The sequence below is a fragment of the Lissotriton vulgaris genome, chromosome 12 (assembly GCF_964263255.1).
Source record: "Lissotriton vulgaris chromosome 12, aLisVul1.2, whole genome shotgun sequence".
In the NCBI taxonomy this organism is placed as follows: Eukaryota; Metazoa; Chordata; class Amphibia; order Caudata; family Salamandridae; genus Lissotriton; species Lissotriton vulgaris.
This window is the reverse complement of record NC_141700.1, coordinates 66,003,282-66,016,983: the sequence shown is the minus strand read 5'-3', so window position 1 is coordinate 66,016,983 and position 13,702 is coordinate 66,003,282. Positions and strand designations below refer to the sequence as shown.

Genomic DNA, 13,702 nt, shown 5'->3' with positions numbered 1-13,702 from the left:
CATGCCGGACTTTCCCCAGGCCAGGGGCTGGTGTGCCCCTGGAACTGGTTCTAGCCGGCCTATGCATAGTGAGCACCGGGGTGCCACTTGCAGTCACCTTCCTGTAAAGCCCTGCCTACCCAGGATACACAAAACCCTGTCTGGGATGGTGCTAGCACCGCCCCTGACAGGAAACCCTTTGTCCAAGCTCCCCTCGCTGGAAGGACTCCTAGCTGTAGGGGGTCAGACTTGTGTCTGTGGTGGCAGCATCCATTTTGTGATGCTGAGGCTCGAGTTAACTTTAACCGGGGTTCACAGTTACATACATGTCGTGTCCCTCTAGAAGGGTGGAATGCTAACCCCGTCGCCAGAATTGGCGAGGGGTTAGTATTCCAATTCGTATGACACCTTACTCGACATGTTTTGATAAAGCGATACCAGAGTTAGCATATAACCGCGAGGATTATAATGCACTTAAGAGTATATGGTATGCGTTATCATGGAACAGCTATTAGGACTTGGTTCCGCAAGCTGCAACGGGCTCAGCTCATGCCAGAGCACAATCTCACATGATTCCAAGCACTCTGCCTTCAGGATTGTCAAGGCCTGCCATAGGAGTGATTGATAGGAATCTATGTGTCCATTTTAGGGTTAGATATAGGTATACTATATCTAAAGCAAAGGGTGATTACACCACCTTGCCCCAGCTGTCGTGCAGCCAGTTGTGTCAGATTTAGATGGCCTGCCAGGGGTGGCATAATACATGCTGCAGCCCCTGGTAGGCCCTGGGTACACCTATGCCCTGAGTTACAGGGTCTGATAAGGTGGCCCAGTACCAATTGGATATGTACCTAAGGTACATGGAATCCATTTCACAGAGAGAGCAGTAGGCCTGGGGTCCTGATTGGCAGGGTCCCAGGCCAACTATGTCAAAAACCAGCTAAAACACAGGGCAAAAAGTTGGGGGCAACCATAGTCAGGATCTACCTTCCTACACACGTCGTGTGAAAGGGAATCTCCCTGAGCTCTGCTCAGTTTTTCCAGTGGTGAACTTTTGACCTGGTTTGATTTCACCTCAAGGTATTGTGTTTTCAGCCTTCTTTTCTTAAAGATGTCTGAGGGTTCTAAGAAAAGGCTTTTCAGGCCCTGTAGATCCTGTGGAAAAGCAAGGCTTTTTTTCTGAAGATCCTCATAAGGATTGCCTTTATTGCCTTTATCCTAAACATAAGGCAAAAGACTGTAAATACTGCAGAACCTTTTCTACTAAAACTTTGAAGGATAGAGAAGCCAGGTTATTGTTATGGCTCCAGAAGAAGAAATCAAAATCAGAATCTGGGTGTGATATTGAAGAGAGACCTGGGCCATCTTCCGTTGAAAGGAAGGGTAAAAATTAGGGCTCTCCCTCATTAAAGGCTGATGTGAAGAACCTAAGGCAGAAAAATCCTCCACTGCCGAAAAGTCTTTCAACAAACATCCATGCATTTGGCGCTTGCTTGCATTACCTACTTATCGTCACATGAATGTAAAGTCCAGACTTCCCAGAGTCCCAGTACAAAGATAATGGTGTGCTAACAGCTCTCTGAATCTGATGTACGATGAGCCTGCTGAAGTTTCACAAGGATCAAAATGCTGCAATTACGGACTGAAAAAAAGTTCCTAGATGTGTAGAACACCTTCCTCTAAATTGCTTTTAGTACTAGACTCCATATAAATGTGATAAGTTTCCAGTTCAAATGTTGATAATGTAAACCAAAATCAACCCTTGTTACCATGTTATCCCCCGCACCGTGAGACCCTTATGGGCAAGTAGTCTCACTTTGCAAGCCTGTGATTGATTGAATATGATCAAAAATAAAAACCTTCATTACCAATACATGAAACATACTCTTGATCTCCTTGTATCCCCAACTTTGCTGTGACAGAATGCAAAAGTAATGTTGGTGTTTTTAGAAATTCAGCAGTAGGTGCGTCTCCACTATGGCATGGTGGCATTCTTAAATCTGTGTGTAGCATGTGTGGCCAGTGCAGTAATTTTAAATATGTCTGCTACATCTTTCACTCTTTTTAATTCTTGTTATAAAATATCCAGTTGATGATTTCTGCAAGGTTCTTCGCCAAACCACCATAGAATCTAAGCAAATGCTATGTTCCGATAAAGTAGACCATTATATACTACTAGTAGGAGACTAAAAACATTTTCAGTGTTGTCTTAGCCTTTTGAGCTGTTGGTGGCCTCCCTCCCACATCATGCTGACTTCATGTATATCGTCTTGTTTTATGAGCCCTAGTGTACCTCTTGCAAAGCTTCTATGGAATCGACACTCCCTATTCATCTTTTGCTTGCTTTACGGCTTGTTGCATTGATGCTTCATTTCTTTGCAGACATTATACAAGTAGAGTTTTGTTGAGAAAACTACTTAACCTCCCTGTGTTTCTTATTTGATCATCTTTTCTCAAGAACTACCAGATTCATTCAGGAGAGGTTAATGGTGGAATTCCATCAGTCTCTGGATTTAACTCCGCATCTACCCCATATGGAGTTTCCAGTCACACGCCACCTTTAAGTGGGGGAGAGAGCATGATAGGTATGTACAACATTCCATCATTTATACTTGTAGTTCATCCTTATGGTCCCTTCAGTGAACTGTAATTTGGAAGGCTTGTGTATTGGCTGTGAAGAAACTACTTACTGAAATACTTTAATAAAATATCTGCTAGAACATTCTGGTAAAAGTGGTTTACTCATGTGCTAACAGATTGCAAATTTACTTTGGTGAATTGAAGTTTGTCCAACAGAGGTTTGGTCCTGTAGGCAGCCATGGGCTGTATACCACTCACTAAGTCAGTAACCCTACTGACTCCTAATTTATAAATCAGCCTAAGTGTAATCATGGGGAGCGGTGCATCAGTCAAACCTGGTGTGTCACCATTGGTAGAAAGTATGTTTTATATGTTTTTATTAATATTCTCTGTCTTCAATATAGAATACCCAAAATCATAAAGTAATATTTTTACAGATAAACATTTTAGTCCACACACACATCTTCAATTTCATTACTATAATTGTTAAGTCTCAAAAGAATAAAATATCTCCATGATGTTCATTCAATGATTTTGTGCTGTTTTTCTGTAAATTTAAAACCACTGCCTTGCCTACAGCCATCCAATACACTTGCAGCCAACACTTGTTTCGCAGTGGTAAACGCTTTTTCAGGGCCAGAATTTTATGAAAAATGACAATTCAGGATGGTATCCAGAGCAACAAGTTGTCTCCATGCTGGGTAACCCTGAACCTTTGACTGTTAATAATGTTACCTTTTGAAATGACATGCATTTGTGAAACCTCCAAAATAAGTTGTTCCTAACTTTACTTTCCAGATAACACTATCAACTCTGAGTCACAGAAATTGTAATCTTCTGTTTCACGAACAGCGTGCTGATCGATTTTAACAGAACACATAACATATGCCACACAGCGCAGCAACATCAATAATATCCACGTTCTGTTTTGTCAGAACAAGACAAGATCAACTAGTTTTTTACTGTCAAGCAACCATTTCTCAGTTATGATGCAGTCTGGACATGCCTAGTTTCCTGTAAGAAGTCTATAGCCAGGTAGATGGTTTCTTGCAGTGTTATCTGTTATGAGAAAGCTAATAGTTCTCTCATAGGGTATTTCCATTTATAGTCCTATGCACTGAATCGTACCGCCTACGTGCAGGGACCCCATAGCACTTCAATATATCTTCTTAAGTGTAAACGTTTGCCTTTCTTGAGGAAGGCCTGCAAAGACACTCAAGACAGAAGATTTTGCAGCCTATATACCAAGGCTACAATGGCCAAATAGTCTTCATTAAAACAAAAAAAGGCCAGTTTAAGGTAAATAAAGACAATTTGAGATGATTTGCCAACAGCATAAATCTCCCTCACAAACCCTTTTTATGATCGAGCTGAAGGGGAGCAGGACAGAGTAGGCTCATAAGCTGTCATTATCTGGCTAAAAAAAAAAGGTTACCTTTAAGAACCCAGAGACCACCAGTATCCCATTATGCTCAGCAGATGGCAGTTGATTCAGTTCTTTTTTCCGGCTCCCGCTGACAAGATCCTGGAGCACTGAGATCAGCATTTTTAGACTTTTTCTCTTCAAAAACATTGTGTTTGAGGCATATGAGCTACAGATTACACACTGTGCATAGATCGCCACCTAGTGTTGGGCCCGGATGTTTGCAGTTTGTTGTTGTCCTGAAAAGTTCTTTGGAAGTCACAAGATAGGTGACTCCTCCTTGGGCCACATTGTGCATGGGCATCTGCTCCATCCTCAGTTTTTTTCCGCCATCGGGCTCGGATGGGTTTCCTGCGCTCAGGTTTGGAACCGAATTTCCTTCGGCGCGCAATCCTCACCCAGTTCGACAGTATTGTTTCGATTGCGCTCCACATCGTCGCGATTCTTTACCACTTCGAAGTCTTCGCGATTCCGGTAGTCGACGAAGGCCTTCGGGCCTACCTAGGCCTTACTCTCTGGCTCATGGAAAGGACGCCATTCAAGAAGTGTCCTCAATGTGGGTCGAAGTTTCCCCTCATAGATCTACATGAGGTGTGTAACCTTTGCCTCTCACCAGAGCACGAGGCCAAAGACTGTTCCACCTGCGCCTCTTACCGCTCCAAAAAGACGATTCGGGACCGACGAGCTCGAAGAACAATGGCTCGCTCGTCGGAGTCGATTCCCAACGACCTCTTCGAAGAAGGCGTCGACGTGCCAGAACACCAGCAGGCCGAAGAAAGTGTCAGCTCCTCTGATGCTGAAGACTCAGACGTCGAGGACATCACTCCAGCTCAACGGGTCGTAAGTAAGACCGTCGACCCCAACCCTTCCTCGACACCCTCAAAAAAGGTTTCGGTAACACCCTCACCTTCGGGCCCAGGTGCACACCGAGAGACTGCTTTCCACGCCCTTCCTTCGTGCTTGACAAAGAAGCCTATTAAGCCTTCAGGCGGCTCGGGCTCAAGTCAGCCTATTCCCGGTGCCGATCCCATACCGACACCGAAAAATAAGCCATCTTCCTCAACCACGCCGACCACTGCTCCGACACCAAAGCACTTGGCGCGGAAGACTGGCACCAGCTCATTGATGCCGAAACCGCACTCGGAGCAGAGTAAAAAACCACCTAAAGGTCCCTACTCTCACGCTTCGGAGACGAAAAAACACCCGGAACCGAAAAAACACGTTCCAGTAAATGACATTTTAAAAGGTCATTCTTCTCAGCCAAAAGACTCTAGACCAGCTACCGAGTCGGTGCCGAAGAAACCTCCGGATCCGAAAACTTCGACGCCCAAGGATCTGCCAGACACAGAAGATCTTTTTACACCAGATCCTACTCAAAAGACTCTTTTAAAGGATCCTAAGACTGGACAACTGGCTCTTCGCTCCAAGAAGAGACCACTAGAGGCGCCTGCATCTCCTCCTCCCCCAAAGAAGAGAGACATTGCAACCTCTCCATTAAGGGTCCCTTCTCCACCACCTCCCCATACTGTTCCTCCTACTCCTCCTCCACCACATCATTCGCCTACACCATCCACTAACCCAGATGATGATGTAGATATAGACTCTGATGACACAGGTGGGGGTGCACATGACCCAGCAGGGACCAATAGTCCCCCTCAGTCACCTAACCCATGGGATGATTATAACACCCCTGATGTGCCTTAAGTCCCCCAAGACTATGTATATCCTTCCAGGCCCTCCCCACCAGAGGATACTATAGTTTTTAACCTACTAGTCCAAGGAGCTGCCCAGTACCATGGGGTTGACTTACACACTGATACTGTGGAGGAAGATTTCCTATTGGACACTTTTGATAATACACAAAGGTCCACTGCCATTGTGCCAATGCTTAAAGGGGCCATTAAGCAGGCAACAGAGGTTTTTAAGGATCCTGTCAGGGCTCGCATTGAGAAAAAATAAAAGCTGCCCCTACGGACCCAGTTTACATTAGAGGTCCAGCACAATTAGATTCTTTAGTAGTATCCAATGCACGTAAACATGCTAACAAAATCTATAGGAGCCTTGCAGCTGCAAGCACTTAGACGTTCTTTTTGTCGCTCATCATATATAGGCAACGCAAGAGGCTACTCCTCCGAAAGCCCTTCCACTTCCTAAAAGACCCCTAGCCAATCCACATTCACTAGGGGCTACAAGAGAGGGGGTTACAGGGGTAATAACAACCTGGGCAGAGGCAAAACCAACAACTCCCGCTCTGCCTCCACCCCTACCGAATGACTTTCCTCCCCTTTCCCCCCAACATTCCACTCCTGTGGGGGGGGGAGACTGCAACAATTCCTTCCTGCCTTGACCAACATCACATCAGACAGGTGGGTGCGACAAATTATTCAGTCAGGTTACTGTCTAGAACTCGTCTACCCCCCCAGACATACCACCCAAACAGCGTCCAATGTCACAAGAACATCTATCACAAGAAGTAATATCTTTGCTAGAAACAAGTGCAATAGAACCAGTTCCTCTGCACCAACAAAACCAGGGGGTTTACTCCCTATCATTTCTTATCTCAAAGGAGGATGGCTCTCTTAGGCCTATTCTAGACCTCACCTGCTAAATATATACATAGTCAGACCATTTTCACATGGTCACACTCCAACAAGTCCTTCCTCTCCTGTTACAAAACAACTTCCTTGCTACTCTAGATCTCAAGGTCGCATACTTTCCCATTCACAAAGCTCACAGGAAGTATCTCAGATTTGTAATAAACGGGCAGCACTATCAATTCAAAGTACTCCCATTCAGTCACAACAGCACCAGGAGTATTCACCAACTGCCTAGCAGTAGCAGCAGCACATTTAGGAAGACAACAAATCCATGTCTTCCCGTACCTCGACGACTGGCTCATAAAAGCCAGTTCATACAACCAGTGTTTAGAACATACTCATACCACGATCCAACTGCTCCACAACTTGGGGTTCACAATAAACCATGCCAAGTCTCATCTGCAACCATCCAAAGTACAACAATAATTCGGTGCTACAATAAACACCTCAACAGCGCTAGCTTATCCCACTCCAGCAAGGATAGCCAGCATGCAAACTCTTCTCACAAAGTTTCAGCCACAAGACTCCCTTCCAGCACGAGTGTTCATGCAGCACATAGAGATGATGGCGTCTTGCATTTTCATAGTCCCCCATGCAAGACTTCAAATTACTCCTCTACAAGAGTGCCTATTACTTCAATGGAATCAGGCTCAAGGTCAATTAACAGACCTAGTGTTGGTAGACGGTCGGACTCATCGCTCTCTGCAGTGGTGGAACACCAAAAACCTTTCCAAGGGGCGACCGTTCCTAGAGCCAGTTCCTCAGATAATCTTGACAACAGAAGCATCGCTCTCCGGCTGGGGAGCCCACCTACTGCAACACACAATGCAAGGCACATGGACACCACAACAAAAGTTACTCCACATCAATCATCTGGAGTTACTAGCCTTATTTCTAGCACTGAAAGCTTTCCAACAACAAGTATCAAACAAAGCTGTTAGTCCGCACGGACAACATGACAGCCATATATTACATACAGAAACAGGGCGGAACACCCTCCCTGCAACTCTCTCATCTATCGCAAAACATATGGAGGTGGGCTATACCTCAAAACATATTCCTCTTAGCCCAACATGTCCCAGGAGTACAGAATACCATAGCAGATCTGTTAAGTCGGCAGACACAACAGATCCACGAATGGAAACTTCATCCGCAAGTTCTTCAATCATTCTTTCAGATGTGGGGACCCCATCAGATAGACCTCTTTGCCACTCACGAAAACGCCAAATGCCCAAGCTTCGCAGCCAGATATCCACACCCACTGTCCAAAGGCAATGCGATGTGGATGAACTGGTCAAACAAATTTGCGTACGCTTTTCCACCTCTACCACTCATGCCACTAGTAGTACGCAAACTACAGCAGCATTCGCTGACCCTCATCCTAATTGCTCCAACGTGGGCCAGACAACGGTGGTACACCACACTGCTACAACTGTCTGTAGTACCACACCAAAAACTATACCTGTCTCCACGCCTTTGAACACAGAACCGTGGAGAGATCAGACACCCGGACCCAGCTCAGCTCAACCTTGCGATCTGGTCAGCGTCGTGACCATTAAGTCCTTTAGTAACGGTGCTCTTAAGCTAGTACAGGAATTGTTATATCCGGCCTCTGCAATATCGATTTTTCCCAAGCGGGATTCTCTTGTCTTCTGCCCTGAATCTTCATTCTCACAGATCGTATTGACCATCTACCACGGCCGCAACCACCATGAAAGATACCAGTGCAAGAGGCTGTTATGAGACAGTGCTCGTGGAAACTATGGAGAAGTTGGCGAAGCATCTTCCCAGGGTCCAATGAGAAGTCTTCCTACTAATAGTCAATATAGGCTTCATAGTGCTTAATAAGGTCATCAATGAAGCAACTGATTACTCCTTGTACCCAGCACAGGTTAAGCCTCCCGAAAACATTCTTGGATCTGTCTTAGGGCTCCTCCTCTGGAGTCCCAGGAGACAATACTCTATATTTTAAAGTGAGAATTCTTCCCTTCAGCAACAAGATGCCGCACATACAATATATAAAGGGAGATTTGTATAGCTCTCTGCCTGGAAAGACTCCTGGAACAAAAACGTTCCCTCAAGCTTACCAGAGCCAGTTTTATCCTCAAAGGGTTAATTTACCCATTTAGTATCAAGCCAATAGGCACTGAGCCATTAACTTTTTATCCCCTTTCTTCTGTTGCGATATCCAGTAGAGGGCACCATTTCACAATTGTTCATTCGGAAGCCAGTTGCAACACAGGCCCCCGCAGCCCCTGCGGTGCGCGGCCCCCCCTCACTCACTTTAATAAATGAAATGGTGCGCAAGTGCGGCCTGCACAAAAGTGCTGCTGTGCATCCATCAGATTCAGTTTGATTTCGCTGCCAGTGCCTCGGAGATCACAGTGAAAGTAGGATCCTCCTCATCCGCGTTGTGCAACCGTAACGTCATGGCGTTGAGCGTGACGTCACACGCAGGGATGCTCTATCTTACTGTGAGTTTGAGAGACGCGCCACTGTGCTAAGTACTGCGCCTTCTACACTGCTCCCCTCTGCAGCGCTGTGCGAGCTTCACTTCCATGCGCTGGGTCTGACGACACTACCGTGCGATAAACAGAAGGTGCGCGGCGGTGCATGGTATCATTCCCGTTTGTTAAACACTGTTTATGTTCCCTGTGTGCCACTGGTTTATGTTCCCTGTGTGCCACTGTCTCACCCTGTGCTCGTTACCAAATGCCCTGCGTAATTGATACCTTCTGCATGTTTTGACCCCCTCCCTGACCCTCAAGTCCGTACATATTCCAGGAATTAATTCAAGTAGAAGTCACACATCCCAACAGACGGCAGTCTCTCTGCCTTTGAAGTAAATAATGGCTTTTCTTTACCTGTCTCCGGTCTAAAACTGCGTCAGCCTCACTAGAATTCATTACGGAAAATATATTCTTCCTTTTTTTGGGGGAAAATTCCCCACTTTCCTGTTCTAAAATGTTGGCATTCATGAAAAGTCCTCTCCAAAACACCAAGCAATGGTCTTTAGGAAGTGAAGTCTCCCTCAGTGTGCCAAGCATGGCATCGGACTGCACATCACCCTTTCCATCATAAACATCGCCCTTCCCCGTTTACACACACCCCTAACGCCCTGAGAATGAAACACTATCCTTGCCCTGTGTCACATGCTGACACCTCCACCCCGACCATTAACACCGTCCGTCTTAAACGTCCCCCGTGTGAAAACAATACAACCACACAACCCTTCCCATGAACCTCTGTGCTACACAGAACGTGTTCATAAAGTGCTGCAAAGTGTTGTACCTATCTTGTGTTCACCGGGCACATGTGCGCTTGTCATACAGCACTCCCTCCATTCTAATGTAGGTGCAAACTCGTCTGTTCTCCTTGTGCTAAATATGGTTCGCCGTTTTTATCAGGACACACCTCTTACAAGTGCCCCATCAGTGTCCCTCTACAAGTGAAAACCTTCCCTTCTCGTGATAAAGTGCACCTCTGCACCAGCATGCTTGCAAAAAAAGCACGGTATTGCTGCTTACTCCTCAGTGTGTTATAGCAGTGTGTGTGTTGCAACCGTGGCACACTTCTTGGGATGGCTGACTTCCCTCGGTGTTATGTTAGTGTGCGCTGCTGCTCCAGTATTGAGTTGTATTGTATTGTAACTGCATTTATATAGCACTTGTTCTGGTTAGTGTTTAGGTACTGCACACCTGTGATGTGAGGGCAATGTGTGCTGCTGTACCCTTCATATGATGACAGTGTATGACAATGTCTCTGCTGTACCGTCATGTGATGGCAGTGTGTACCCTTTGGTGGCAGCGTGTACCCTTCATATGATGGCAGTGCCTCTGCTGTACCCTTCATATGATGGCAGTGTGTACCCTTCATATGATGGCAGTGTAAGACTGTCTGCTGCTGCACCCCCGAGAACAGTGCATGAGCTGCTTGCCCATGCACTTTACTTGGGGAAATGGGCGTGTTCTGCTGTTCTACCCACCTGCACCCACCTTCTTTTCTACCACTCACATGTACACACCTTTTTCTCTACCCACCTCTACAACCATTCTGGTCTACCCACCTGTACACAACTTATGTTTTATCCAACCTGTACACGTCTTCTGCTCTACACACCTGTGCACGTCTTCTACTCTATCCACCTGTACCCACCTTCTGTTCTACCCACCTTCATAAGCCTTCTGTTTTATCCTACCTGTACCCACCTTCTGTTTTATTCACCTGTACACACATTGTACTCTACCCACCTGGACACGCCTTCTGTTCTACCCACCTGCACATGCCTTCTGTTCTACCCACCTGCACATGCCTTCTGTTCTATCCCACCTGTACATGCCTTCTTTTCTACCCACCTTCTGCTCTACGCACCTGTATACGCAATCAATGTTTTGTTGGAAAACAGTGACCAGCACTTTCTGGTTTGCATCTGCCACCCCATGCTTCCTTTGTGCACCCTGTATAATCTTGTCTTCGCATTCACTGCCCTGGGCTGTCGGACCCCCATTGCCTACTGTGTTCAGGGCTGGTGATTGCTGCCTTTGTGAGCTGGCGAGTCAAGTCAAGTCAGAGAATTTATATAGCGCACTACATACCCAGAGGGTCTCAAGGCGCTAAGGGAGGGGAGGAGGATTACTTGTCAAATATCCACGTTTTAAGTTGCTTTCTAAATGCTAGGTGGTTCTGGGTAAGGCGAAGGTAGGTGGGGAGTGAGTTCCATGTTTTAGCTGCCAGGTATGAGAAGGATCTGCCTCCCATGGTGGTCTTGTTGATGCGGGGTACAGTGGCGAGGGCTTGGCTGGAAGAGCGTAGTTGGCGGGAGGGGGTGTAGAAGGACAGTCGTGAGTTGAGGCATTCTGGTCCGATGTCGTAGAGTGATTTGTGTGCGTGGGTTAGCAGTCGGAAAGTGATCCTCTTATTGACGGGTAGCCAGTGGAGGTCTTTCAGGTGGCCAGAGATGTGTTCGTTATGCGGGATGTCTAATATGATCCTGGCTGAGGCGTTTTGGATTCGTTGGAGTTTCTTCTGGAGTTTAGCGGTAGTACCTGCGTAGAGGGTGTTTCCGTAGTCCAGTCGGCTCGTGACCAGAGCATGGGTGACTGTTTTTCTGGTTTCGGTGGGGATCCAGCGAAATGTTTTTTTGAGCATGCGAAGAATGTTGAAGCAGGATGAGGATACGGCGTTGACTTGTTTATTCATTGAAAGTGAAGAGTCCAGGATAACGCCTAGGTTCCGTGCGTGGTCTGTCGGGATGGGTGCTTTTCCAAGGGCTTCCGGCCACCAAGAGTCGTCCCATGCAGAGGGGGATGTACCTAAGAGGAGGACTTCTGTTTTATCTGAGTTCAGTTTCAGACGGCTGTGTTTCATCCATTCGGCAACTTCTTTCATTCCTTCGTGTAGGTTTGTTTTGGCGGTGCTGGGGTCATTGGTGAGAGAAAGGATCAGTTGAGTGTCATCCGCGTAGGAGATGATGCTGAGGTTGTGTTGGCGAGCGATGGCTGCAAGGGGGCTCATGTATACGTTGAAGAGGGTGGGACTGAGTGAGGATCCTTGTGGTACGCCACAGATGACTTCGGTGGCCTCGGACTTGAATGGTGGAAGGCGGACTCTCTGGGTTCTTCCGGTGAGGAACGAGGTGATCCATTCAAGTGCTTTTCCTTGTATTCCGATGTTTCTGAGGCGTTGTAAAAGGGTGCTGTGGCAGACTGTGTCGAAGGCTGCAGAGAGGTCAAGGAGGATGAGGGCGACTGTGTCTCCATTGTCCAGTAGAGTTCGAATGTCGTCTGTTGCTGCGATGAGGGCGGTCTCAGTGCTGTGTTTTGCTCGGAAGCCAGATTGTGAGGGGTCGAGGGATTTGTTGGCTTCGAGGAAAGCGGCGAGTTGGTTGTTGACAGCTTTCTCGATGACTTTGGCTGGGAAAGGAAGGAGCGATATGGGGCGGTAATTTTTGAGTTCGGTGGGGTCCGCTGTGGGTTTTTTCAGAAGGGCGGTGAGTTCAGCGTGTTTCCAGCTTTCCGGGAAGGTGGCGGAGTTGAAGGAGCAGTTGATGACGTCTCGGAGGTGCGGTGCTATGACGGAGTCTGCTTTGTTGAAGATGTGGTGAGGACATGGGTCTGTGGGGGATCCTGAGTGGATAGAGTTCATCAGGCGGATGGTGTCCTCAGTGGAGATTGGGTTCCAGTCGTTAAGAGTGTTCAAGGGGGGAGAATGTTCAGCATATGGTTGGGTGGGTTGGTCTCCGGGTTGGTTGTCGAAGCTGTTGTGAATGTCTGCAATTTTGTTGTGGAAGAATAAAGCCAGGGAGTCGCAGAGGGCTTGAGAAGGGGTGATGTCGTTGGAGTTGGCCGAGGGGTTGGTAAATTCCTTGACGATGTTGAAAAGTTCCTTGCTGTTGTGGGCGTTGTTGTCTAGTCGATCCTTGAAAGCTGTTTTCTTGGCCTTTCGGATTAGTTGGTGGTGTGTGCGGGTGGCGTTTTTGAAGGCGTCCTTGGTGCTAGTGGTTGGGTCTTTTTTCCAGGCCTTTTCAAGGGAGCGGCAGAGTTTCTTGGACTTCTTAAGATCATCGTTGAACCATGAAGCCTTCTTGCTGCCAGGTTTGCGTTGACGTTTTTTCAGTGGTGCTAGGATGTCGGCGGTGTTGGATAACCATAGGGTGAAGTTGGCGGCGGCTTGGTCTGGGTTAGAAGAGTGGGCTGGGGTGTTTAGAAGGAGCGATGAGGAGATCTGGTCGATGGTGATTTTGTTCCAGTTTCTTTGCAGAGTTGGTTGGAGGTGGTTGGTGGGTTTCGGCTGTAGGGCCATGCTTGCTGAAGCGTTGGTATCTGTTTTGCATTGTGGGAGGCGCGGTGTCACATTTGCGAAAGTTATAACTATTGGCATTGTAAATGACAAAGCTATTAATTTCGCTATTTTCAAAACCAACACAGAAATAAAAACTTTGCCATTTACAATACCAATAGCTCAAACTTTCCTAATGCGAGACCTATTGCATTGCAAATGCTTGTTTTCTTTTTGTTGGTGGGCTTTGACATACCAATACCACCATTTGGTGTTCTCTTGTGATGTCGACAAGCTTCTTCTGGATGCTCCCACCTTAGGTCGCCACCTTCAGATTTTTTTTTCG

General features: G+C 46.8%; 1 protein-coding gene across 8 annotated transcripts in view; it reads left to right on the top strand.

Moving 5' to 3' along the window:
* Nucleotides 1-13,702, top strand: part of TCF3 (transcription factor 3) — a 784,206-nt gene that overhangs the window by 444,189 nt on the left and 326,315 nt on the right. For all 8 annotated transcript variants that reach the window (XM_086947156.1, XM_086947154.1, XM_086947159.1 and 5 more), the window contains exon 11: nucleotides 2,438-2,564. In XM_086947156.1, the coding sequence (XP_086803282.1) occupies nucleotides 2,438-2,564 (127 nt within the window). The remainder of the gene's footprint in view (nucleotides 1-2,437; nucleotides 2,565-13,702) is intronic.